Source organism: Cavia porcellus, unplaced genomic scaffold (genome assembly GCF_034190915.1).
Source record: "Cavia porcellus strain 051 isolate PalLab524CR breed Dunkin Hartley unplaced genomic scaffold, mCavPor4.1 scaffold_5, whole genome shotgun sequence".
NCBI classification, from domain to species: domain Eukaryota; kingdom Metazoa; phylum Chordata; class Mammalia; order Rodentia; family Caviidae; genus Cavia; species Cavia porcellus.
The window spans coordinates 48,717,046-48,743,180 of record NW_026947488.1 but is presented as its reverse complement, the minus strand read 5'-3'; the positions used below and the strand labels follow the sequence as shown (position 1 = coordinate 48,743,180).

Here is a 26,135-nt window from a genome sequence, read left to right as displayed (position 1 = left end):
CCTTGAGAGTCCTTCAGTCATGGACGGCTGTGGCCCCCCAGGGGAAGAAATGGCATTCCCAAGCTGTTAGGGAACCCAGACCTAGGGAAGGTTGAGACCAGGCTGGGAAAGCTTCTCCTGCCAAGCTGCTGAGTCTGGACTTGAACTAGACCCCAGAGTGCCATTGAAGGCGATTGGTTGTGGCTGCTATGACTTGATTAGAGCAGTGGTCTATAAAAGTGCTTCTCAGACTTGTACACACACGCATCACCTGGGCAGCTTGTTACAATTCAGGTCGGTTTAGTCTTGATTCAGCAGGACTGGGGGAAGCCCAAGACTCTGCATTTCTAACAGGCTCCTGGGCGGGGCAGTGCTGCTGGCCACGGGCCCTGTTTCATGTAGTGAGATTTACAACTGGAGTCCAGAGGGGCAGATGCACTTCTAGTGGGACCTGGAACAGTGGAGGAGAACCATCTCAGCCCCTGTGGACTGTGTCAGGGGCCTGTGGCGGTGGGGCACAGCCTGGGTTGGGGCCGTGGGTTCAGGTAAAGTTAGAGCAAGGCAGAGAGCAAGGCAGAGGGTACAGGCTCCAGGGCCACCCTGCTGGGAGGCAGGGCTGGCTCCAGGGACCTCTGGGAGGGGAGGTTGGGTCTCTGGTAGAAATGGACCTGATTTCTAGGCCTCTGACTGTGAGGAGCTCCCAAGACCATGACGGGGTGTCTGGGGTGACTGTTCCTGGGAAGGGTGACATGCAGATACCACGCAGGGCACCTTATCTCTGCTTACAGCAGAGCCCAGTGCTGTAGGGAGCCAATCTGGGGTGAACACCCTTCCTCCAGCCAGGGTGAGGCTAGAGATCAGGGAACAGCTGACTCCAGTCCCTAGCTGTGACATCGCTAAAAGCCCTTGGCCTCCACAGCAGAGGGCCTGGGGTGTGTGCACCGTCCCCAGCTTGGCCTGCAAGAGTCCCTGGTGCTGCCACTAATGGTTACTTGAATCACCTTTGGGGTTTTATCCCCAGTTCCTGGGAGTCCAACGGCCTGGATACCTCTGTCTGCTTTCTCCTGGCTGGGCTGCTACAGGCAAGTGTCCGTCTCCCTTGGGGACCTAGCTCCTCATTTCCTGTCTGTGGCCTGGGGGCTCAGTCTTATCTTTCTGAGGGGCCAGGAAGGGTGGCATAGGGTGTGTTGCTTGGGGCACTGTGTCTTCCCGAAGTGGCAGCTTAACACTCTGTAGTTTTGGTTTAATATTAACACTTACATGGAGTAGAATGAGCTGTTTGTTTTGGGTGTCTCCCAAAGAGCCCTGCTGCCGAGGCTCTGCATGGGCATCTCAGGGCAGTGGACAGTGAAAGTCCCCATGAATACCACACCTGCCGGAGGGCAGTGCCCAGAGTGGCTGGCGGGAGGGGGGTGACATTCTCTCAGGCTGGGTTCGCCACATGTCCCACCTGGCTCTTCACGGGGGGTCAAGGCCAAGCCATTTTCAGCCCTGGTTAGTCCCTGCCCTGTGCCAGGCTGTCTGGAGGTGAAGAGCAGAATTTCTCAAAGAACATTTTGAGCAGCCTCAAGGTTGAGGGAGATAAATAAGGGTAAACACCAAAACATCCAGGTGCTCCTCTCCTACGGGAGAGTGAGTCCTGTAGAAAATAAACCATCGGACGTTTCCTAAACTATTTGACTTCCTACTAATACCCCACTGAGCAGGAGGACACGCACTGGGAACAGCAGATGGGGAAAGGTGTGCTCACCGGGGGCTGCAGCATGGGTGATGGCTCACCAGGAGTGGCATCGAGCAGAGGACAGGAAGAGGTACAGCTTGCTCTGAGAGGTGGACAGGGACATGAGGACAGGCAGTGGGAGGAAAGGACATTGGAGAGGGACGGTTGGGCTGGACGGAACCTGGGCCCAGAGCCAGCCCTGGGTTCTTATAGCTATTGCTCTGTTTTGCTAGGCAAGTGACAAAGGGACCTGGAGGGACCTCTGTGGTGCAGGGGCCGGGGAGCTAGGCCTGGGTTTTCAGGGTCCTGCTCGTACCTCCCTGCCGCTTCCTCACCCTACCATTTGTCCTGGAGTCTTCCATCTCCGTGCTAATAGAGTGGAGCTGTGACCTGTGATCAAGAAGCTAAGCCTCCCAGCACCTCAGTTTCCTCATTTGTATCATGGGGCTCACATCACCTTCCTTGTTGGTTGTTGAGACACTGGAACCCAGATTGGCTGTTCTTGCTAGTGTGATTAATGATGGCAGTGGTGTCTTCAGGAAGGGGACGGTCACTGTGGACAGGGGAGGCATAAAAGCCAGGAGAGAGTGGCTGCAGACTTGGACTTGGACTGCTAGTCGACGGAGCAGTCCTTGAATGAGGAGGAAGACTTGGAGTGAAGGCAGCAGGACTGGTGGGTACCTAGAGGACACTGGCAGCCTGGGGGCAGGGAGAGACATCAGGGACCCACCTTCATTGCTCAGGCCCTAAGGAGCCACTGAAGGTTTGTGATGTGATCAGAGGGTGCTTTAGTGAGAAGCACGGCAGAGGTGTGCAGTGATGGTGGGGGTGTGCAGGACCCGCCCCACCCAGTGGCTGTGCCCCTTTGTGTCTCAAGGCATGGGGAGGGGGCAGGTTGCCTATGTGATTCTCAGCTTCATTATAGTCCCAAAATATACATATATTTTTGTGGGTACCGGGAATTGAACTCAGGACCTTGTGCTTGCCGTGTTGTGTTGCTCAGCTATATCCCAAAATATTAGGAATCTCACCCTGTCACCTTGCTGGGAGGGATTAGCCCAGCAGGAGGCAGGAGGGGAGAGTTCCAGTGTCTCTGTCTCCTTAGCTTCCTGCTCTGTGGCTGGTGGGGACAGTTGGGGAGGCCACCCTGCCTGCCCCTGCCACATCTGGCTTCCCCCACAGTGTGAGGACTCTTTGTTTGGCAGCTCAGGTGCAGGACTAGGTGTGGCATTTCAGAGGGTGTGGGAGGAGAAACTAGAATGGTGCCATGCCATCTGCTGACGGTCTGGTGTGGGTGACCGTCAAGCAGGCTGCATGGGCTTTCTCGCCCAGCCCCAGACACACTCTGTGTCCTCCTTTGCCCTCTGGTCTTTCCTCCTGGAACGGGCGAGAGCCTGGGACTCTAAGCCCTGGGACGGAGGGTGGAGGGTGAAGAAAAGCCTGAGGGTTGAAGGGGAGCTGGCAGCCTAGTGGGTCGGGAGAGTAGCACCCTGGCCCCCATCCCAGAGCCCCTTATCCTCTCCTGCTTCTTAGTGGGGGGTATTAAGGCTTTGTGAAATTTAAGACTAGGAGAAGAAGCCCTTGGAAATGAGTTGAAATTTATTAGAAAACAGAACAAAGAATCTAGCCAGGGCCTGCGAACTGTGTGCCAGGACCTGGCAAATAGTGTTCCTGTCCTCCCACAGGGCCCCAGGAGGCCTACGCTGCCACCCATTTCACAGATGCGGCATTTCCAGTGCCGACATGGAACAGTAAAGGTCAATCTCGAATTCTGAACATCTGGCTGACACCCTTTCCTCCCTCAGCTGCCCGCTTCCATCCTTTGCCCAAACCTTCCCCTGGCTCCAGCTCCAGCAGTCCATCGGTCCACAGTCCTGATCCTGGGCCGGGCTTGGTACTCCTTGCAGGCTGGCAAAAACCAGACCCCAAGTCAGCTAGGTTTTAGGGTGACTCAGCCAGAGACACCCAGGACTGCCAGTGGGCAAACATTCTTCAGAGAGGTTTGAAAATGCTGCCCTTCATTGTGAAACACATAGTACTCTTACTGTCTTTAATTTTGAAAAATTCATTTTAAAAGATCATACATAATGCAAAACTTCGTGAGCTAATCTGAAAAGGTTTGGTCTTTTAAAAAGTAACTCAAGGACCGATAATGAACTGGACTAATTTATTTGATTTTAAAAAAAGAGTAGGGCCTGAGAGGCTTAGCAGTTTACTGGGTATGTTTTGGGGTGCATTGTGTCAGATTCCTGCTCTGTAGCATGGGGTCACTGACACAAGGAATGAGGTTTTCCCGGGGAAAGTGCTTGGCAAGGCGCTCTGCACTGCAGACACGCTTGGTGAGAAGTGGTAATACTGGTGATGTCAGAATGTTAAGAGGAGACAGTTTTTGATTTCAAAAGCCGGTGAATTATGATGTTTCTCTTTGAACATAACAGCAGGGCTTGAAGAATGTTTTATTGTCCAGACTCAGTGTCTTAGCTCTGAAGGTGTTTTATGGATTAAATCACAGGCGCGGGGCCCATGCGTGTGAACATGCTGTGAACACCCCTGGGCTTGGCAGACCTGTGAGCCTTGCTTGTATGGGGGGCTGGGCTCAGGCCTGGACATTGTGGGGAGCCCTTTCCTGGGCATTGTTGGTTGAGCACGGTCACGGCAGCTGAAGGCACAAGGAGGGAAGAGCCTTGGACAATTGGAAGAGAAGGTGACTAGAAGGAATCATGAGTTTGTTACTCTAACTTTCATTTGTGCAAGAACAGTGGTACCAAATCCCTGACCCTATTTATGGTAGAGGAAACCAAGGGCGAAGGGCTGTGGCTTGGCATGGGGGCACCTGGCAAGCTTAAGCCAGGCCCAGTGGGGAGGGACATAATGTGGCTTATCATCCACCCTGCTAGGACCCAGGATGAGAGGCAGGTCGCTTCTTGGTGGCAGCCCTGGATCCTAGCAGTGCAACTGGGGTGAGCCTGGCACAGTGTGTACAGTGTCTGTGGGGAGGGGCAACACGAGGGCAATGCCAAGCTGAGGGTAGCCCTCAGGGCTGCCAGTCGGGGAGGTGGAGCAGGGCCTGAGAACCTGGTGTGGACTGAGTGGCACCAGTGCTGCTGTGTGGCCCTTCTTTGCCTCTAGGTGGCCTTAATCCCTTTGTGCATCTGTGCAATGGGTGACAGAGGCATCTGGGAAATTATGCAACAGATGGGAGAAGCCGGGGAGCACAAAGTCAGTAGCCCTTTGCTGTGGGGGTTCATCTGTGGCTGACGTTTGGAGGAGGCTTTCCTTTTGGTGTTTTGGGGTCATGTATGTGGCCTTGACCAGGATGCATTGAGGCCAACGTGTGTGACCAGAAAGGTGGTTTTAATAGAAAAGGATTGATGGGGAGAAGAATCCCCTTCCCTCCACATGCTTCCTGGACCCAGAAAGCTTCAGACAGCCCTGCTGTTGCTACTTCTGGGTCCCTTGGCAGGCCGGGAGCACAGGGGAGATGAGGGGCTTGAGGGAGACCCCTGCCCCCCAGGGCTGGAGTCAGGCACAGTCGGGCTTTGTGCAGTCACGAGGGCCCGCTGAAGGGGAACTGTGCCCGGCCAAGCTACTCTCACAGCCTCAGTTCTTGTAAGTGGTTTTCAAAGAACCCATGAAAAGTGCTGACTGGGCTGTCCTCCTCCACTGGGCACCGCGGCTGCTTGGCAGCAGGGCAGAAGGCCTGCAGCAGCCACCCCTCGCCTGCCAGCTCACACCTGCTCAGCGTCAAGTGTCGAGATCTGTATGGATCTCTGTGCGTGGGGCCCTGGGGACACTGACTCACATTAGGGCGGGTCTGGCTGGGTCTGCAGGTGATGCCTGATGCTTAGGGACTGACTTTGGGGGCCTGGGAGGCCGAGGGGGCCGGGAGGAGCTTGCCTGCCTGGTGAGGGTCCCGCAGAGAAGGGTCAGGCCACCTGAGCCCCCCTGCCGGCTGCAGGGTCTGCACCCAGGGGTTTAGCCTGTTTCCCTCTTTCTGCCACCATAGGCCTACTGGGAAGGGCAGAGGAGGTGGCCTGCTGACAGAGCTGGCCTGAGTGTGTCAGGACCGGACACCCAGTCATCCTGCCCTCCTCCTCGCCCCCATATCCTGCTATTCAGCAAGTCCCAGGGAGGTCACCACAGTACTCTCTTTCTCCAGTGTCACCTTAGCAGAGGGGCTGCCCCTGACCTTCCTTCACATGGAGAAGACAACCTGCACCCTGATTTCTTTGTGGCATTTGTCCACCTGTCCTGTCAGCTCCTGGAGGGGCAGACCTATGACACTGGTCTATTCCAAGTGCAGAATGTACAGAGAAAGTACTCACTAAACCTTTTTGAACTGAGGAAATATCTGCCCCCTCTTACCTTCCTCTGCACCCCCTCCCATTTGCTTGTCCCATCTCTGAGAGTGATCACACCCTGGCCCCAGATTCTTAGAAATGGAGCTCGGACCCTCTCCTCTACCCACATGCGCCATGCCTGTCCAGACCCGGAGCCCATCCTGGGGCAGCTCATGGAGACTGCAGTGCCTGTGCTGTTTGTTGAGTGACTGCCTACCCCTCTTCCTTTCTCAGACTTGAGATAACCATGCTGCCTGTGGGATCTCATGCCCTCTAGCAGACCAGGCTGTCCCGCCCTGTCCCCCAGGTGCTGCAGTGCAGTTTACCTGAGTGGCTGATTCTAGGGGAGCATGGGGCGCACCCACAGCCTAGGGGCGGGCTTGGGTGTGGCTGGGGGAAGCCCCCCACTGTGGAGGCTGGGATGCAGACTCCCCAGTTCCTTGGCTCCTTGATTCCCTCTTGGGGCAGCTGCTGCAGCTACACACAGGTCTCCCGTGAGTGAGACCTCATGGGGACCTGGAGCTGGGGGCCAGGTCAGTTCCAGGATGGGGAGGTGGGCTGCACTCGTTTCAGCATTGAGGCACTGAGAGCTGATCTTATAAGTAGCATCTCCGAGCCCGCCTGCTGGTGCTCCCCCTGCCTGGAGCTCTCTCTCCTCTTTCTTGGAAGTTGGTGAGGTGCCTTGTTACATCCTGTCTCAGATTCCCTGTCAGGATCCTAATCACTGCTTGCTGTATCTTTTTTGTTTTTGTTGAAGTCCAGGGCCTTCCTGCTGAGCTGTATTCCCAGCTTTTTTTTTTCTTTTAATAATTCTTTTCTTTATTTATTTTAATTTCGAGACAGGGCCTCCTTAAGTAGCTAAATTGCTTAGGCTGGGCTCCGCTTGTGACCCCGCCTCAGCCTGCTGCAGTGCTGGCTGGCATTAGAGGCATGCGCTGCCTTGCCAGGTTTACCTTTGAGTTACCTGACTGTGAGCTGCAGGGGACCCTGTCTCGTCAGTCCATTTTCCTCTCCAGAGGCGAGTTCAGCACCTGGCAGGGTAGGGTCTTGGGGGAGACAAAATACACAAATACAGCTGTCTCGGAGGACTTCCGATGGGGAGCTGGGACCCCATGGTGGGTGTGGTGGTGATTCTTGGGTTGCAGATGATCGAAGTCTTTCCAAGAGTGCTCCGAGCTCCACCCCCGCCTGCATTCCGGGGCCTCTCCTGCTGGAGCTCCTGAGCAGGCCTTGGAGATGCTGAGAGAAGGGGAGGAGGATATGGGCGAGTGTGCTGGTGTGTAAGGACTCACCAGGAACCTGCCTGGTTCGAGGTGCATTGTGGGTAGGGACTGCAGGACAGCAGAGGGAGAGGCCTGGCTAGGGGTGGCAGGTGGCTACTTCTCGGCCTGCTGCGCTCTCAGTCTCTTCCTGTACTGGCAGATGTGAATGTCTCTGGCCTGGCCTCTGCATTTAGTGTCTGCTCTAGAGCCTTGGCTGTATATTAGCTCACATAGGTCCTTAACAGAAGCCGGGAAGCTCCTGTCTTGTGGCTCTTGTAAACTTTGAGTTCTGCACCAGGCTTCCTGCCTACTCTGACACAGCCCCCTGCCTTTCTGAAAAGAAGATGCTGAGACCTAGTGAGAGGAGATCACCTGGGGACTTCCACCTGGACGGTGTAGAGAGAACTGCTATTCCTTACCTATGGCTGGGTAACAAATTACTCCCAAACTAGTAGCTTAAAACAGCGATAAGCATTTATTGTCCTCACTGCTTCTATGTGTCAGGAATTTGGGGGCAGGTGACTGGGTGGTTGTTGCTCAGGGTGTCCCCTCAGGCTACAGTCACCATGCTATCCAGGGCTGTGTCATCTGAAGGCTGGGGCCGAAGGGTCTGCTTCTTGGATGATTCACTCCTGCTTGGCAGATGGTTTGGCTATCGGTGGAGGGCTCCGCTCCTTACCAAGGGGCTGCTTGAGTGTCCTCATGCTATGGTGACTGGCATCGCCCCTAGTAAGGGCTGCAAGGGAGCAAAGTGGAAGCTCACTGTTTTTGATGATGACGTAGTCTTGGAAGCTACAGTCTATCACTTCTGTAATATCCTGCCAGCTACAAAGGTGAACTTGGGAACACACTAGGGCATGAATACTAGCAGCCAGGTGTCCCAGAGGTTGTTTTGGAAGCTGGTGACCACACAGATGGTTTCACTGCTGCACCTGTAAGTTTACAGCCTTTGCTTGGTGGACCCGAGGGGCTCGCAGCAGGTGGGCTGACTCTTCTCTCACAATCCTGTCTCTCCCTTGACCATAGTCCATAGCAGTGTCTCTGTGGGATGAGGTGGCTCTGAGGCCTCAAAGTACTGCTCAACAGTCATCATGCAGGAGAGTCTGTGAGCTCTCTACTAGCTGGAATTGCCCTCGGCCCACCCACATCTGCTCACCTGGTTCAGGCTTCGATGTGGTAACTCCCACCAGTATGCAGGCTGGGACCTGTAGGAAAATATAAGGAACCATTATTCCTGCACACCTCTCAGCTGAGGATTTGGTCTGCACTGTTGCACTCAACCCGTTTTAGTGATGAGGAAACTGAGGCTCAGGTCTCTCTGAGAGTGGCATAGATTCAAACCATTGGTATTGAGAAGCTAGTGATCTAGCCCTGGAACCTGCATGAAAATCATAGTGTTATAGATGTACTCAAAGGAAGGGGCTGTTTATTCAGTTGGGTCATCAAGTGAAACCTACAGAAGTGTGCTTTTGTGATGGCATGTGTGCAAGAGAGATAGATATCACTGGGGTCTTCTGTGGCCCGTGGTGATTTGGGCACCTCAGAAAAGAGTTGGTACTCTGGCCTCGAGGCTGGTTTTTCCTATCTTGAGTTTTCTTTCTGTCAGAAGACCTTTCTAGGGGAACGAGCAGCTGTGGGCATCTCCTACTGGCCCTCCCCTACCTGCTGCTTGGGTGGCAGTCGTGTATCAATGTAGTTCATGAGGGCAGTGATCAACTTTGTGGTCTATTTTATCTTTTTGATTGCTCATTTCCTGGAGGGGGAATTCAGGCCAGAGGGGCAATCCAGGTTTTAGGGTATCTGGAGAGCTGCCAGAAGAATTTGCAATAGATTTTTCTGGGGACACAGGCAGCTGGGGTCAGGCTGGTCCTTTCTTAGACTGGTGGTGACCATCCCCATTTTACAGATAGAAAAGTAAGGCACCATTGCTAATGGATTTTTCCCGAGGCCACACTGGTTAGTGGCCAAGGCTGCTGTCTGGACAATTTTGTGTTCTCTGAGACTACTCAGGAGTAGTGTGGTCATCCCGTCAGACCCCTGGCAGCAGAGAGGCCTAGGCTTGCCTACCTCTGGGATAGGGGATCTGAGAGAACAGGTGGGTCCTGCTTATAATCCACCTCGCTGGCCAGGGCCTGTGACACAGACACACACAGGTAGGGAAGCAGGCTGGGGTGCAGCTGAGCTGTGGGTGCAGCTGAGCCGTGGGCTGCCTCCGAGTCGGAAAGGTTTACGGGAGTTGCTGGTGAGCACTGGATCAGCTCTGAGCTAACATATTGTTTGAGTATGATCCACTCACTAATTTTGTTGAAAGGGCAGCTATAGGGCAGGCTTTGGAGTGAACTTGTAGGAGGAGGAATCGTAGCCTCAGTGATGGTCATCGAGGTCATCGAGGTCATTGGAGTAGCTTTTTATGCCCGTGGAAGACCCTGTCTTTACTCTGGCTTGTTCTGAACTTTCTTTCCCTCCTTCACCTGCAGCTGGGCTTCTAGTTGTTTGTCCCCTGGGCCTCTCCCTGCAGGAGCTGTAAAATTGCCTTGTTTCTCCCAGATGTGAGCAGTCTGGAATAACTAACCTGTGCTCTCTGTAGATCTAGTATGCCTGGCAGGGCCCCGAGGGAAACAGCAGTGGGGTTTGCCTCTCCCCGCACCCCTCTTGCTCCTGCCACTTGCCATGAACCCAGTCAAGGGTTGGCCTGGCTTCCTTCTTTGCTTCTGAATTTGGCTTACAAAGCCTTTTAAAGTTGTGCTTTTAGGGACTTTACACTGTTTAGGGAAGAGATGTGGCTAGCGAGGACATTGTGCATGGAGAGAAGTCAGGGTGCCAGGCAGGAAGAGGGGCCCTTCCCACAGACGGTTTGTAGGGTGCGGAGCTCGAGCAGTTTCAGCTTCATAAACCCGGAGTGGGCTGAGGTCCTCTTCTCTGGTTCTCGGTGTTGGGTGGGATGGCGAGGCTGAGTCAGGTTGAGGAAGTTAGGACTGAGGCCACATCAGGTTGGGAGTCAGTCACACTCAGCCTGTGGGTATCTGATGTCACAGTCAAGGTGCAGTCTGATATTAGGGTTAGGGCTAAGGCTGAGGCTGGGCTCTGAGCTCAGATCAAGACTGAGGTTCTCCCCTCATGAAACAGAGCTCTGGTGACTCTAGAGCCTTTTGAGGTATCTTCCTCCCCCTTCCTGTCTCTCTGAGGTGGCCACGGCAGGTGACCACAGTTTTGACCCCTGAGGTCTCATTTAATCCTCAAAGGAGTCCTGCTGGGGAACCTGACCCACCCCATTTTACAGATGGGAAAGCTTGAAGACTGAAGCAGGCTTCAAGGGTCAGAGGAGGCTAAGACAGGTGAGTCTAGGAGGCAGGGGACAGATGCTGAGAATGGGGGTTGAGTTCAGAGGTGTTGGCCAAGTAGGGTGCAGGGAAGGGCAGACACTCTAGCGGTCACTGGGCAAGCAAGGGAGACTGGCTGGTGCCTGAACCGGGGTCTTGGGCTCCCTTCTGTTTTTCCTCCTGTCTCTTGGCCTCCCAGGCTGCCCTTGCTCTGTCCCCAGGCAGTACCTGCTCCCCCCTCCAGGGCTGGCCCTTTCATTTCCTCAGGGCCTGGTTGAGCAGGCTGGGAAGGGTCTGTCTGGGAGGAGTCTGGGTGGCCCCTCCCTCGGCAGAGGGGTGGGAGGAGCCTGCAGCAGACACAGAGCCCCTTTGTCTGTGCCACTGTGCAAAGCAGCTGGCCCGGGATTTCTGGGCATTTTTTTTTTTTTTTTATGTTGGAAGAATAATTGCATTGTCTGGGGGGCCTCAAGAATCCAAATCCCTCCAGAGGCTTGCCAGGCTGTCCAGAGATGGTCCCCTGGGCCAGCCCCCGCCAACTTCCCTGGGTCCCTCTTGTTAGAAGCCTGAGGGGGAGAGAGTTTTTCTTAGGAGTTAGGGCAGCTGCTGTCCTCAGGGGCACTGGTCCTATCTGTTGGACTGGGAGGTGTAATGTCCCCAAGGTCTCCCCTGAGTGGCCGAGGGTCTTAGCAGAGCCTAGAGTGGGCTGGTTAGAAGGGGGAGGCCCATTTTGGAGTGTTTCAACAGGCACACCCGGGATCCTGAGCCCTGGTAGGGTGAGTGGGTGGGTTGAAGGCTGAAGGGGCTCACTTTCCCGTAAGTAGACCAGGAAGTTTACCTGGAGGTGGCACTGAGAAAAGGATGGGGTGCAGGCAGAGGTCCAGGGTGGGTAGGGACTTTTTGTATCCTGGAGGGGCATCTTTGGAGGGGTGGGCACCCAGGAAGTTATGCCCCTGTGGCACTGTTTCGTTGCAGTAGCCACTGTCAGGGAGCTCTGATTGCTCCAGGCCGAGATGTTCCACTGTCAAGGAAGGGGCGCCCACACCCAGCTAGGCCTTCAAGCCTCCTGCCCGTGACTTACTTTGGGGAAGGGGTCCCCAATCCAACCTGGAGCCTAGCCTTACTCCAGAGACTGGGTAGCAGGAGTTCTTGGGTGAAATGTCCGTGCCCTGGGGCCAGCTAGGGGTGTTGACATTTAGGGTCACTGGAAGGGACTCATAGTTCAGGGTGATTGCTACCTGGGGAAACAGGGGAGCTGACCTGGCCTGAGCAACACAATCCTACAATCACAGCTACAGTACCCACCAAGGGGTGTGCCTAGAGGTGGCCCATCTGATATGTGCTAGGGCCTCAGGCTGGCTGGGCTCGGGAGGCCTAAGACTTCGGTGGAGTCAGAGGTCGGTGTTTATGTGTTGGCAAGGGAATGGCCTCTAGAGTGAGGGCTGAAACCAGAAAGCAGCTGGATCCAGAGCAAATCGCTGACCTGCTGAGGCTTTCTCCACACCTGGCACACAGTAGGTGCTTGCAAATCAGTGAATTACCCTGGTCAGACCATGAGGACCGGACCATGCCTCCAGCCTGCTTTCCTTCCAGTTTGGCTTCTCAGGCAGCCGAGTCAGGGTGGCACTGTCCAGGGGACGGAGGGAAGGCCATGGGGGTCACTTGGGCCCTGGCCGGCCTAACTTCTTGAATCCCGGGGCCTTGGCCTCTGTGCCGATCTCTGTTGCAGGCAATCTCTGCAGCGTGGATCTCTGCCTCAGGTGCTGGATAGAAGGCTGCAGACTCTCATCTCCTGCCACCAAGTGGGAGCAAGAAGACAAGTGCCTGTGGCCCTGTCCCTCCCTCCCTCTGTCCTTCCCTGCCTGGCTGAGCCAGCACTTTTTTCTTTTCTCCTTTATCTGGGGGGAAAGTACAGGGTGTTCTGTTTCTCCTGTGCATACAGATCACAGAGCGGATGTTATTTATTTATTTCTTTCCCCCAGGCGAGAAAAGGACCGGCAGGCACCACAGGACCGTTTAAATCATTCTTTCTTCTCAATAAAGCAGTTTCTCATAAATTAAAAAAAAAATGAGGAAAGATAATACCAACAGGAAACACGCTGCTCTGCCCCCTCCGCTGCTGGACAGAGTAGGGCACACAAAGGTCTGCTTGACCCGAGGCTCACAGTGGGTACCCCTGCATGTGTCCTCTAGGGCTATCATTGGACCCCAGGGGGTGTTGATCCAGGGATCGGATGGGGGCCATGGGACAGGCTCATCTCTTCCCTCTGCGGGCTGTGTGGAGGTCTCCTCAGGCTTCTCGGGGTGGTGGGCCATGACAGAGCTGTTTTGGAACAGGCCTGTGGTCAGGATGGAGAGGCTGGCCATGCAGCCCACTTCCACCTGCTACTGCATGTGGGGTCTCTGTGGGTTCAAGGTCTCAGACCTGGGGTTGTGGGAGCAGGGGGTGCCATCTGCAGTCATCTCAAGAGGAATGCCTGTCCACATTTCCCGTGGTCCAGTCCATTCCATCACCCCCTGGTACAGCAGCAGCGTCGTGGGTGCCTAGAGGACTTGACACATTAGTTTCTTAGGTGAGCTCCTTGAAAAAGTGCTGAGAATCTTGTGATAGCTACACGGGCCTCCCTACTTGCCTGCTACAAGTGTAGCCAGGACAATCTGGCCTTGATGGCCACACCCCTGGAGGCCATGGGGAGGTCAGGTAGCAGGCAGCAAGCCTTCCTTCCCCTGTCCAGGCTTATAGAGTCCCCTGGTTTTCACCCCCACTTTAATGCCTGTTACGTCCTGGACTCCACAGCAGCTTTGTTAGACGCGGTCCCTTCAGTAAGGCTGTGCACACTGTAGCCACCCACGCCTCTGGAGTATGAATGATGTTGGGTAAGAGGGTGGGGTGGGGGAGTCCCGGGGAGCTGGGGCGTGGGGGCGGGGCGCCAGCGGCGCCACGTCGTCGCGGGGTGCCTGGCAGCGGTGGCGTCACGGCAGCTGGCACGGGGCCCTGCACAGCAGCATGCTGCGTGTTTACAAACCTGACGCACCGTCCGCGCTGGCTGGCAGACATCCGGCAGCATCATCGCTGACATCCTCACCTCTAAATTTAGTCGGCAGGAAGGAGAACCTGGGGGAGGGAAGGGAGAAAAAATGGGAGGGAGGACTGCGCCTACCCTGACCCGCTCGACCCTGGCATGCTCTCGGGCGTGCTTGGGGGAGGACCGCAGCGGTCTCGTCCCCTGGGAAAGCGTGGGCACTGGCTTTCTCGGAGAGGCGGCGGGCAGCCCCTGCTCCTGAGAGTGGAGACTGCCTGGAAGGGCTTCCGGGCCTCGGGCGCCACCTTCTGGCCATCTGAGGATCACGTTCTGCCTAGAGTCACACTGCCCCGGGTCTCAGGGCGTTTGGAAGGTGATTGGCTTTCTGTCCAGGCCCAGGAGTTGCAGGGGGGAGGTGCAGGGGGTAGGTGGGAGATGCCAGGAGCAGCCTGCTGGCCTGAACGTGTCTTGGAAAAATTCCCTGTTTACTAAACCTGTGATCAGTCGTCGTTAGAGCACGCTGTTACAGGTAGAACGGAAACCTTAGTAGTCGGATCTCGGGATGTAAAAGGAAGTCCGTGTGCCAGCCTGTGACCCATCGATGATTGAATTAAGACGCAGGAGCAAGTATTTTGTATTGAGGTAGACATACATGCATACAGTGGGCCGCACAGGTCTTAAAAGTACAGATCTATGAATCTTTCCATCTATATTCTGTAACCATCCCTGAGACCAAAATAGCAATTTCCACCTGTGCAACTCATTTTCTCCTGACCCTCTGAGTCTCGTCAGCGCTCCCATGCCTCTCTTCTGACCTCCGTCTTCACAGCTTCCGTTTACCTCTTACTGAACTTTGTGGAGATACAGTGCTCTTTTGTGTCTGATTTCTTTTGCTCAGTGTCATATCTAAAGGTCTATCTGTGTCGTTAGGAGTCATTGAGATCTGTTTATTGCTCAAGAATATCCCATCATAGGAAGATACTACGTATAACACATTGTATTTTATCTATCTTGCTGTTGATGGCCCTTTGGACTGTTTCTGCATTTTGATTATTACGAATAATCTGCTGTGGATATTCTTTAACATGTCTGTTTGGTTGGGTTTTGGGACATACTTTTCTTTTTGGTACTGGGGACTGAGCCTCAGCTCCTTTTAATTTTTTGAACCAAGGTCCTGATAACTCACTAAGTTGCCTAGGCTAGGTTCAAACTTATGATCCTCCTGCTTCAGCCTTCCAAAGTACTGGGATACAGATTGCACCACCATGCCCTTGAGTGTACTCTTAGTAGTGGATTGATGTATGCTAGGAAAGATCATGCTCAGCTCTTAGACGTGGGTGACAGGTTTTTCTTTGCCCCAAGGTTGCTGCCTGACGACTTCCCTCCACTTGCATTTGTTCTCCTGCTAGATCTTGGATACTTTGAGCTGCAGCTTCTGCTACTCAAAGCTCAGCAGAAGCACTTGAAATCCAAATTGCTTAGATTGAAGAGAGAACAGAGAAGGGATTAGAGCTGAGAGGCTGCCCAGGATGTCCCCAGACACCTCTTAATCATTCCTGGAATAAAAAGGCAGTGTCTTCTAGCCCTGGGGCTGAACTCAGGCACCACCTTGGCCTCTTGGCATTAGCCCCCCTCATTTGGCGTCTCTGAGCAAGTTGGCTTAGTGTAACTGTCAATTTGATGTCTGGCTCTGGTGCCACGGGTCCTCATAGTCCACTGTTTCCTGGGATCCTCACTGCTTTGTGGTGACTGAGGGGCTGGGTGACTGGGGAAAACAACCTACCCAGAATAGCAGAGGCTTGATAGATAGCAGCCTCGTGGCACTTTCTGGGAGGAGGGTGGGACTTAGTCCTTCCCATCAAATTGCTGCCTCATTGAGGCTGTGAAAGATCAAGATAAAGCCAGAGGAGAAGAGAAGGGGCAAGGAAGAGGGAGGGAGAGACAGACAGACAGACAGGCAGAGCAGAAAGACAGAGACAGAGACAGGCAGGCAGGGAAGGAAAGCAGCGCAGAGGCCAGTGTGTGCAAGTATCCTGCGGTTGGTGTGGGCACTCTGCAGCTGGTGCAAGGACTTTGGGGTTCATGTAGGTGTCCTCTGGTGTGTGAGCACTGTGAGGTTGGCTCATCCTGAACCACAGTGCTATGCTGGGCTCCGCTGGCCCAGGCTCAGCACGTCAGGGTCAGTGTCTCCTGACTTTGGCTTTCTTGGTCATCTCTTGACCGGCCAGATCTTGGGTCCTGTGGGCAGGGAAGAGGTGATGCCTGACAGATTTCGGGGTGGGATTGATGGATGGAAGGGGCTTGGGATGGACCGCATCTCCTACCTGCTGGTGCGGGACCCTAGATATATTCCTATTTTTGATTCTTTTGACCCCCACTCTCCCTCTTTCCCTTGCTTCTTTCCTCCTCTGCATGCTTGAGAGGTAGCTCTTAGGTCAGGTCCTCAGGGAGGAAGTGGGAGGTTTCCCTGCCCTCCCCCCACCCCGGCCCAGTGCCTGACTCGAGTCCCTGGGCACCGTGGAGCAGGTGAGTCCTGACACCCCCCTCCTGCAGGTTCCTAGGAGGTGAGTGCGGACGGTATGCAAAGTTGTGAATCCAGTGGCGAAAGTGCGGATGACCCTCTCAGTCGTGGCCTGCGGAGAAGGGGACAGCCTCGTGTGGTGGTGATTGGTGCTGGCTTGGCTGGCCTGGCTGCTACCAAAGCGCTTCTGGAGCAGGGCTTCACAGATGTCACTGTGCTTGAGGCTTCCAGCTGCATCGGAGGCCGCGTGCAGAGTGTGAAACTCGGTAAGCTTGACCCTTGCCATGCCACCTCCTTGGGTCACCTTTTACCCCTTGAACTCCTGGCCTCGCCAGAAATCTCATTATTTTGAGCCTCTGCCTTGGAATAAACATTCCATAATACAGTCTTTCTGGGCATTTTCCAGAAAGTTCCTCAGCCCCTCAGCAGCCGTTTGATGAGGACATGGTAGGGCTCTAACCTCCTTTTTTGGAGAATGCTGACTTGGTCATGACCAGGGTTTAGAGGTTAGGAGGCAGCAGACACTCAGCAGTACCTTTTCTTGGTGTTTAGCAGGCCAGTTTCTTTGTCAAAAAAAGGGAATTCTGCAAGTTCCTGTTAGTCATTAACATTTGAGTGTGAACTCTCCTGGCTGAGAGCTAGCCTTCAGGCAGTGGGAGCTTAGATTAGCAAGGAGATTGGAGCCTTCTCAAGGTGAATGCATTGGTCTTGGGATTGTCTATGAATATCTTCCCAGGTTGCAGATAGTGAGGACTCTGGAGAAAGCAGCCAGTAGGAGACTTGCCCCCTGGGTGGGGAGGTTTTGCTAGAGGTCCTAGCAGCGCCAGGAGACACTATGTGAACTGCAGTTAGATAGGGGTCATGGTTTCCCAGCCAGCAGTGAGAATGACCAGTGAGGGGCTGAGCAGGTAAAGACTGTACAGAGGGCCCCAGGAGGTAACACAAGATGGGCAGGATTGTGTGGGTGACATGGTCTCATTAGAGGACTGTGCGTGTGTCTGTCCCCACCCCAGCCAGCAAGGCCAGGCTGAGGCTTTGCACTCAATTGCTCAGGGAAGGGAGTAGTCAGGCTGAGACCTGTGGAGGTGAGGATGCACGGGGCCGCCTCTCCTCTTGTGGAAGCATCCATCACATAAGAATCTTCCCTAGAGCAGCGCCTCGCGGGCACACACAGAGTTGCGTCCTCCTCCCCTGGCACACACCAGAGTGTCCGTCCTCCTCCCCTGGCACACACCGGAGTGTCTGCTGGCAGTAAGGAGGAGAATGCCATCCAATGTGCCTGTGATGCTGGGGCAGCCCACAGAAGCCCTGGGACTCTTTGCTGACTCCTGGTTGGCTGGCTGGGAGCCTAGGGGAAGGGTGATGCCACTTATGAGTCCAGTCTCAGTGACTGGTCAGTGTCTGATATGGAAACAAGACAGATGACCTGGTTACAGTGGCAGCTGACAGCTGAGCTGTGCTGGCTGTGGCGGGGAGGTGATGGTGTCAGGAAGGAGGCTGTGGGGTGGGGAGGCTGGTGGACAGATGTGGGTGCAGGTGGGTGTTGGTGGTAGTGGAGTCAGGGAGGTGGCGAGAAGGAGGGGGAGCTCATTGAAAGGACAGGTGTGAGGAAGAGCACAGAGAGGGAGGGTGTGCCAGGCAAGGGTGTGTGTGCTGACATACAGGCCTGAGAGTCCAGCTTGGGCTAGACCTGCTGCAGTGTGAAAGAATGACTGAACTTGTCAGTGGGAAGAGCAAGCAAGAGTCGCGGGCTAGAGAGTCCAAAGTTCCGAGGTGGTTATGAGCTCGGTGTGGAAGTGGTGCTTGGGGCCCTTGGGATACTCGGATGTGGCAAAGGTGACCGAGTTGGCTACATGGGAGAGGGCAGGAAACACAGTTGGATGGGGGATTGCTCTGGGCTCCCTGCCTCCTAGCCAAGCCTGGGAGTAAAAATAGGATGCTGGCTTGGCTCCTGGCCTCACACGGCTCACCTCTGCCTGTTTGCTGAGTATCCGAGGCAGGAAGGGACCCTGCGGCAGGACTGCCTGGTGGTTGTGTGACTTGGAGCTCCTGCTGTGGCGTGCCAGGTTCAGGCTCCTCTTCAGAGCTCTGAGCAGACCCTTCAGGGAACCCCAAGCTAGAGGAGGGTTAGCGATCTGCCAGGCGCCCCTTGCAGGCAGAGTACCCAGACTCCAGCCTTTGGTGCCCTCCAGTTGGCCCATTTTTCCTGGATAAAGAATCCTTTACCTTCCTGCTTCTTCCAGAGACACCAGGAATTGCTGTCTTGCTGGCTGGGCACGAGGTTGTGTTTTCTATTGTTTTGTGGCACATATATGCCTATGGGTAATATTTTTAGTAACTTTAGCAGTAACTTAAAAGTAGCCCCGGAAAAGTAAGTCATGAAAAACAGGAATGCTATGCCCAGTTCCAGGGGTGAAGGCTGGTACTGCTGTTAGAACGTGTCGGACACATACTGCTGCATAACAAACTTCCCCAGGTGTAATGCCTTCACACAGCACCCTTTCATTTGCTTGATTTCTGCAGGTCAGAAGTGTGGTTAGGACTCAGCTACATGGGTCTATGGCTGGCTCTCCCATGGGGGTTTCCCCAGAGGGAGTCTGATGTTAGTGAAGATGTCTGAGAAGACCTCCCCCACAGGTCTGTGGCTGGCATGGGCCATGTTCTCCAGCAGGGTACCTCTGGGGTTCTTTCCGTGGCTGTCACATCCTAGAGGCTGAGAGTGGAAGCCACGGGCCCCCGGAGGCCTTGGCCCTGAAGCCACAAATAACATTTTCACCACATTCAAAGCAAGTCACAAGGCCAGCCCAGCTTCCAGGCTGGGGAAACAGACCCCACATCCCGGTGGGAGGAATGGCACAGTCACATTGCCAAGGGGCGTGGGGACAGGGGGAGGAGGAATTACTGTGACCATCCTGGGAGGAAATTTACCACACATATCTTGAAGCAGGCCTGCAAAAACAAAACCGAACACCCAAAAATGTTTGTCTGTCCTCCTTGCATTGTTTCAGCTTCTTGGGAGCTAAGCAGGGAAGGACACACATGTGCCACAGTCCCTGCGGCATGGGATGAGGAAACTGAGGCAGAGGCACCAGGGAAGTGGAACCGGTTCCCAGGCCTGTCCTAACCTGAACCCTGGAGTGGCCTCCGCCCACAGACTCTCAGGGTTTTGTCCCCTGTGCCAAAGGATTAGAGAGCTTCATTTTTCCTGGAGATCTGTTTTTGGCCGCTCTGGGGAGGAATCTTCCAAACCAGAACGTTGGCGCTTTCCCTGCAGCCCTAGACTGCTTTGGGAGGGGACCGTATTTTGGCTAGGAGAAGGGTTGGACTCTGGGCCATGGCGGTGATGGGGAGTTGGAGTAGGGGCGGACAGGGATCTCAGTGCCTCACTGAGTCTGCTGTACTGGGGTAACTCAAAAGGGTCTGGTTTCTGGTGTTGTCTTGGAAGACAGCGTGACTGGAAGAGGAGAGCCTTCTCACTGTCTCTGGACACATCCCAGTCATTTCACGTGACATCTGTCTCAGCTAGGGAGAAGGTTTCATTGGGAACATTGCTCTGAAGCCTTTGGTTAGTCCTCTGGGGGTACTCTAAGCCCTTTCCTGTCCTGGTGGGAGCAGGGAAGGTGCTCTTGGACAAGGGCAGGAGTCTGTGTCCTGGCCCTGTCTGAAGCAGTCCTTGCCCCTCTAAGGGCCTGTCGTTATCACCATCAGGACACGCCACCTTTGAGCTGGGAGCCACCTGGATCCATGGCTCCCACGGGAATCCCATCTATCATCTAGCAGAAGCCAACGGCCTCTTGGAAGAGACAACCGATGGGGAGCGCAGCGTGGGCCGCATCAGCCTTTACTCCAAGAATGGCGTGGCCTGCTACCTTACCGACCACGGCCGCAGGATCCCCAAGGACGTGGTTGAGGAATTCAGCGATTTATACAACGAGGTACGGGGGTAGCTGGGCACAGGAGCATGGGGGAGTAGGAGGTGTTGCTGGGGGCGCCTTCTGTGATCCTGGTTGTATCTTTGTGTACTCTCTGAGCTTCAGAGTTTGAGGATAAAGTGAAAATGGTGAACAGAGAGGTAGTAGGAAGGTGTTATCAATTTGTAGGATTAAGTATTTCTCCAAAATCCTCCAACATCTTTTGTTAGAATTATTACTAAGTACTTGGATGGAGACTGGTGTTGCTGTGGTCATTTTTGGATGCTCTTTTGCCTAATCTTTTTAAAAATTTTATTTTTTAGTTGTTCCCAGTATACAGCAATGAACTGATTTGCTTTTTTATTTTTTTCTGTTTTCTTTTTTTGTGAGCTTCATGCAGGCTTGGCAAGCATTCTATTACAGAGCCTCATTCCCTATCCAACGGAATTGGGTTTCATGTATTGATTTGGTGAATTATTATTTTAATTCTAATAATATATCTGTTAATATTAATTAATATCCTACCAATATTCTGGTATTTATGTATATATTCCTACACAAAAAATGAGAATTCTTGTTTCTTTGTAACCCTTAGACCAGCATTGTCTGTTGGAACTTGACATAGCGATGGGACTCTCCGACTAGTACTGCCCAGTAGCCTAGTCACTAGCCCGATGAGGCTTTTGATCACTTGAAATGCAACTAGCAAAACTAAACCAAATATTTAATTTGAAATTTCTATAGTAGTAACAGTGATTATTGTAGTGGATGCAGAACTTCAGACTATTTATTTTTCTTACCTTATTATACTGGTTGGTATTTCATTCCAGTGTTGGTTAGAAGTAATGATGGCACCCACCCATATAACTCTCTCCTTGAATTATTCTGGTTTTTGAAAAGTTAGTATTTTTCCTATCTCAGCAGTGCCATGAACTGCACTGCACAAGCAAGGTGACATGAAACATGTAGACTTTGTTTTGTGATCCCTTATCATTTGTGAGGTAATGAAACACGGCTCCCCCCACCATTCCAGATCAGTGAATAGACCAGCAGGCACCTCCTGTACATTTTCTTTCATTTTTAAAATTTTACTTTAAAGAGAATAAAGCCAAACAAAATAAAATAATAAAGCCAATCAAAACAAAATAATGAAAGTGATACAGGACTTTGAAACAGGATGATAGGAAATCAACAGTGGCTACTATAATGCCACTTGTTATCTTCAGAACTGCTGTCCATACCATAAGACATCATAAAATCAAAGAAAACAGAACAGAATAAAATCAGTCAAAGCAGAACATTGAATAAAACATAAAATAAAACAAAAACAGTGAGAACAGTATTGGATTTCATAAACAAGACTGAAGGAAATTTCCCATATTTGCTACATTACATATCGTTATCCTCCAAATAGATGCTCAGACCACTGGCCTCAGGCCTGCAAAGTCAGTCAAACAACATGAGCATTAAGTTGTCTTTGTACCTCAGTTGCTATCAACTCAGCCTGTGTTCCTCTGAATCAGCCGGTTGCTTACGGGGGAGTGGTGTTCTTGTCTCCCAGCTTGTATGCCGCTTGGCTCATGGGAAGGGCAAACTGGCTTCTTGTTGCTCTTCCCATGTCCCACATGTTTTGCACCAGCTCACGGGAAGGGTGAATTGGCTTCTTGTTTCTCTTCCTGGCCCCTCATGACTTATGCCGGCTCACAAGAAGGCGAATTGGCTTCTGTACATTTTCTAACCTCTCATTTTTGGCTAGTCCTAGCTTTGTGGAGGACCAGCCCAGTCGGTCTTTTGTGACAAGGAGTGTCACGTGTTGTAGTATTATGTGTTTTCACTCATGTACAGAGAGGTAAAATCACTAATGATCAGGGAAGAGCCAGTGTGCTTTGAAGTAGCCCTTTGTGGTCTCTCCCCTGATTCCCAGGCTGTTGTGAACCTCAAGGCTGGATGCTTCATGAGAATGGCTTTTGGGGACTACAACTTAAAATTAAAATTTAAAAAGTGTGTATTAGAATATGTTTGTAGTACATAATAATTGTGTGCATCCTGGGGAATTGGTATGTGTACATATTGCACTGTGAACAGTTTTACCCTCTTATCCTCCCTGCCTCCCCACACATCCTCCCCATCTCCACAAATCTGCCTCCCTGTTTCCTACTATCTTGTTTTTGTTTTGCTTTTTAAATTAGTTACATTTTATGTGTCTCATACTAGGCAAACCATGTGATATTTAACTTTCTGTGTCTTGATTTACTTCACTTACTTAGCATGATGGCTTCAAAATTCCATCCATTTTCCTACCTTTTTATGGCTGGATATATAAGCTACACCTTAGAGTAGGTCAGTATCATCTTCTGGTCAGTTTGATTTTTGAAAAGCAAGAATGTGAGCCACATAAAAGAGGATGGATAAAGTGGGTTGTCAGTCTGGGTGGTGATGCTTTAGGTTTGAAGGAGGAGGTGTAACCATGAGGTCAGGATTTCTTCATGAGGCCCTTTGACCAGCACTGGAGGCCATTCCTCAGAGGTACGGTCTCAGCATGGGATGCTCTGCCCGAGGCTGACTTCGTAATCAGTAAGCAGCCTCTGCAGGTGATGACTTTGAAGGGCCACCTGTTTGAATGTATCGTATTTTGTAGCAAATAAATGAGTGTGTACATCAGTGTCATATAGAACTTAGTCTCTGGAGGGTACTATCTTATTTGAACATGGGTTCTGCAGTTCAAGTGCAGGATTACACAGCTAAGGCTGTTATTAGCTGTGTAATCTTGAGCAGGAGAAGAAGCCTCTCTGATTTTTACTTTCTTTCCTTCATAGTGTCATGAGGACTCAGTGAGACCCTAATGAAAAGTGCCTACTAAGAACTGTTGCAAACCTGTCCCATGCAGACCTGGTTATCATTAGGAAGTTATTGGTTAACCTAGGGGACCCTGGAACAGGCCGTATATGTGGTAAATCCATGCTCAGCTAAGGCTGCCCCATTGGTGGTGGCCACAAAGAATTGCAGAGCCGGCCTGTGTTGTTACTCCTCAGCTGGGCGCTGTGACCGCTCCTTGGCAAGAGCTAAGGGCTCGCTGCTGTTGCTTATCACTCAAGGAAAAAGCCAGCAGGGAGGAGATAAGTTGAGAGCCTGAATCCTTGGCATTGGTCCTGGGTGAGGAATTTGCTGAGAACTCCAGTTAAGACTGAACACCCAGCATCTTGTGACTACAGGAAAGACAGATGAACAGTTTAGCTCATTTTCTTCTGTATAATTTATACTTCAGAGGCATGTTTAATTTCTGTTTCTGGTTCATGTGGAGGAGGCCTTACCCTTGAGTGGAACAGTGAGGTTGGGGGTGGTGACAGCAGCCAGCTCTGCCACCTTCCTTAACTCTGTGTCCCCAGGGCCTGTCCTGGGGCTTGGGCACAGGGCAGACCTCATTCCCATGAATGTGTGCCAGCCGAATCCCAGCTCTCTACACCACCAATCAGCTCAGCCACAGAGGTTTGGCCAAGGCACCCGCATTTGCCAGTGTCCTGGGAAGGACAGTGGGTGGGGACCCAGCTGTCTTCCTGCTCTCAGTCTTTCAGGGATGCCAGGACCTTAGGTTGAGTCCAGTGTCCTTAACATGACCCGCCTCCTGCCTGCCTTTCCAGAGTCATCTCTTGCAGCCTTCTCTCTCCTTGCAAGATTGACCCACTTTAAGTTTCCCAAGTGCGTCACCCTTGCCTCCCCGTCTGTGACTGTCACTCCCAACCTGGTCCTCTTCTGAGTCTCCAAGTGGTCTGGGCTGATATCACAGTCTGGGTTCCTTCCTGTCCTGGTGGGCCTGTGGAAACAGCCAGCCTGAGTGTGAGCTGAGCCTGGAGACTCTGTCTCTTCTCACCTCACAAATCACATCTGGCATGGAACCCAGCAAGTGCTTGTTGAACAAACTCAGCACAGTTTACCTTCTCAGGAGAAGTGTGTGGCGGGCTGCATCCTGGGAGGCCGGGGAGGCAGAAGGACCCTGTTCCAGAGGTGTGGGTTGCAGTTGTTGCTGAAATGTGCTTGCAAATCATTTCCAGTCTCTGGTGTGCTGACTCCCTCTGTAGAGCCTAGGGAGTGCAGCCTCCCCCAGAGGCCAAAGGCTCAGCACCTCGCAGAGGCACCTGGGAGCTGGTGACTTTCTGTGTGTAGTGCAGATGCCACATAGTGGTGTGTTCTGTGTCCTGGGTCCCTCTGGCAGGTCTATAACTTGACCCAGGAGTTCTTCCGGCATGGTAAACCAGTCAATGCGGAAAGTCAGAACAGCGTTGGGGTGTTCACCCGGGAGGAGGTACGCAATCGCATCAGGGATGACCCTGATGACCCGGAGGCCACCAAGCGCCTGAAGCTCGCCATGATGCAGCAGTACCTGAAGGTAACTTTGCTGTGGAGTACAGGCGAAGGTTGAAGTCAGTTCTGGGGAGGACTGGGTCAGCGGAGGGCTGTGCTGCATCGAGGTCTTGCTTCTTGTCCGGCTGGTGCTGGTGTCATCGGGCTTCTCTCTGGTCTTCCCGCAGGTGGAGAGCTGTGAGAGCAGCTCGCACAGCATAGACGAAGTGTCCTTGAGCGCCTTCGGGGAGTGGACCGAGATCCCCGGCGCCCACCACATCATCCCCTCTGGCTTCATTCGGGTTGTAGAGCTGCTGGCCGAGGGCATCCCAGCCCACGTCATCCAGTTGGGGAAACCCGTCCGCTGCATTCACTGGGACCAGGCCTCGGCCCGCCCCCGAGGCCCTGAGATCCAGCCTCGGGATGAGGGTGACCACAATCATGACACCGGAGAGGGCAACCAGAGTGGAGAGAGTTCCCAGGGCAGCGGATGGGATAAAGATGAGCAATGGCCAGTGGTGGTGGAGTGTGAGGACTGCGAGGTTATCCCAGCGGACCACGTGATCGTGACCGTGTCCCTGGGAGTGCTCAAGAGGCAGTACACCAGCTTCTTCCGGCCGGGCCTGCCCATGGAGAAGGTGGCTGCCATCCACCGCCTGGGCATCGGCACCACTGACAAGATATTCCTGGAATTCGAGGAGCCCTTCTGGGGTCCCGACTGCAACAGCCTGCAGTTTGTGTGGGAGGAGGAGGCTGAGAGCTGCACCCTCACCTACCCGCCTGAGCAATGGTACCGCAAGATCTGTGGCTTTGATGTCCTCTACCCGCCTGAGCGCTATGGCCATGTGCTGAGCGGCTGGATCTGCGGGGAGGAGGCCCTTGTCATGGAGAGGTGTGATGACGAAGCAGTGGCGGAGATCTGCACGGAGATGCTGCGTCAGTTCACAGGTGCGCTTTGCCCAGTCCCTTTCTCACCTTCATGTTGCTAGACCTGGCAGCTTGTCCTGCCCAGAGTGTGATGAGGTCACACTGTGCCCACAGGAGAGCCGCTGCAGGCACCATGCTTGGCCTCTGGCTCCCACACTCCTGACCTGGTGTCCCTCCTCCTGCTCAAGGCTGAGGATAAAGACAGGCATCAGCACCAATCACCCATTTCCTACGCATAGCCTTGCTAAGGGTTGGATTTGTGTTTTGCTGTTATTCTTAATTGAGCATTTTCTATCCATTATTCTAGGAGACTTAAAGGAACTCCTGAAATTATAAACATGATAGGTTTTTTATTTGTTTCTTGCAGTGCCAGGGATTATACCCAGGGCCTTGTGTATGCTGGCTCTACTACTGAACTACAAGCCCATTCCCCTTAAATTTCCGATCTTAAAAGTAATTACAGGAACAGAGCTATAGCTCAGTGGTAGAGCACTTGCCTAGCATGTGTAAGGACCAGAATCCATCCCCAGCCCTGGAAAAGAGAGAGAGAGGGACAGACAGACAGAGACAGACAGACAGACATTGAGAAAGAGAAAAAGCCCTCAGAGTCAGAGAGTCTTGGTGGCCTTCACCAGGAGGCAGTGAGTGGGTACACAGCTCAAGCCCTGGCCTCCTTCTCTCCTCCATGGCCATCTCTAAGGCTGGTCTTCCTGGAGTCCTGGAGGTGGGGTACAGTGGTCCATACTGGGGTGTCTCCCACATGCAGCTGTTTCTTAACTTCCGTCCTCTTTTGACTT

At 53.1% G+C, this 26,135-nt stretch overlaps 1 protein-coding gene and 1 long non-coding RNA gene across 7 annotated transcripts in view; one reads left to right on the top strand and one right to left on the bottom strand.

Moving 5' to 3' along the window:
• The window catches only part of Smox (spermine oxidase), a 36,926-nt gene that overhangs the window by 8,029 nt on the left and 2,762 nt on the right, over nucleotides 1-26,135 (top strand). For 3 of the 6 annotated variants that reach the window (XM_063248744.1, XM_063248742.1, XM_063248745.1), the window contains exons 2-5: nucleotides 16,195-16,428; nucleotides 19,871-20,097; nucleotides 24,284-24,457; nucleotides 24,600-25,359. In XM_063248744.1, coding sequence (XP_063104814.1) covers nucleotides 16,221-16,428; nucleotides 19,871-20,097; nucleotides 24,284-24,457; nucleotides 24,600-25,359 — 1,369 coding nt within the window. In that variant the 5' untranslated portion in view covers nucleotides 16,195-16,220. Of the gene's footprint in view, nucleotides 1-803; nucleotides 1,062-16,194; nucleotides 16,429-19,870; nucleotides 20,098-24,283; nucleotides 24,458-24,599; nucleotides 25,360-26,135 lie in introns of those variants that run through there. The other 3 variants (XM_063248747.1, XM_063248743.1, XM_063248746.1) reach the window with 3 other exon arrangements.
• LOC101789225 (uncharacterized) lies at nucleotides 12,630-13,933 on the bottom strand. Its single transcript, XR_001202799.3, has 3 exons — nucleotides 13,645-13,933; nucleotides 13,044-13,170; nucleotides 12,630-12,941 (listed from the first exon to the last, which is right to left on the bottom strand). It is a non-coding gene; the product is annotated as an uncharacterized LOC101789225 (long non-coding RNA).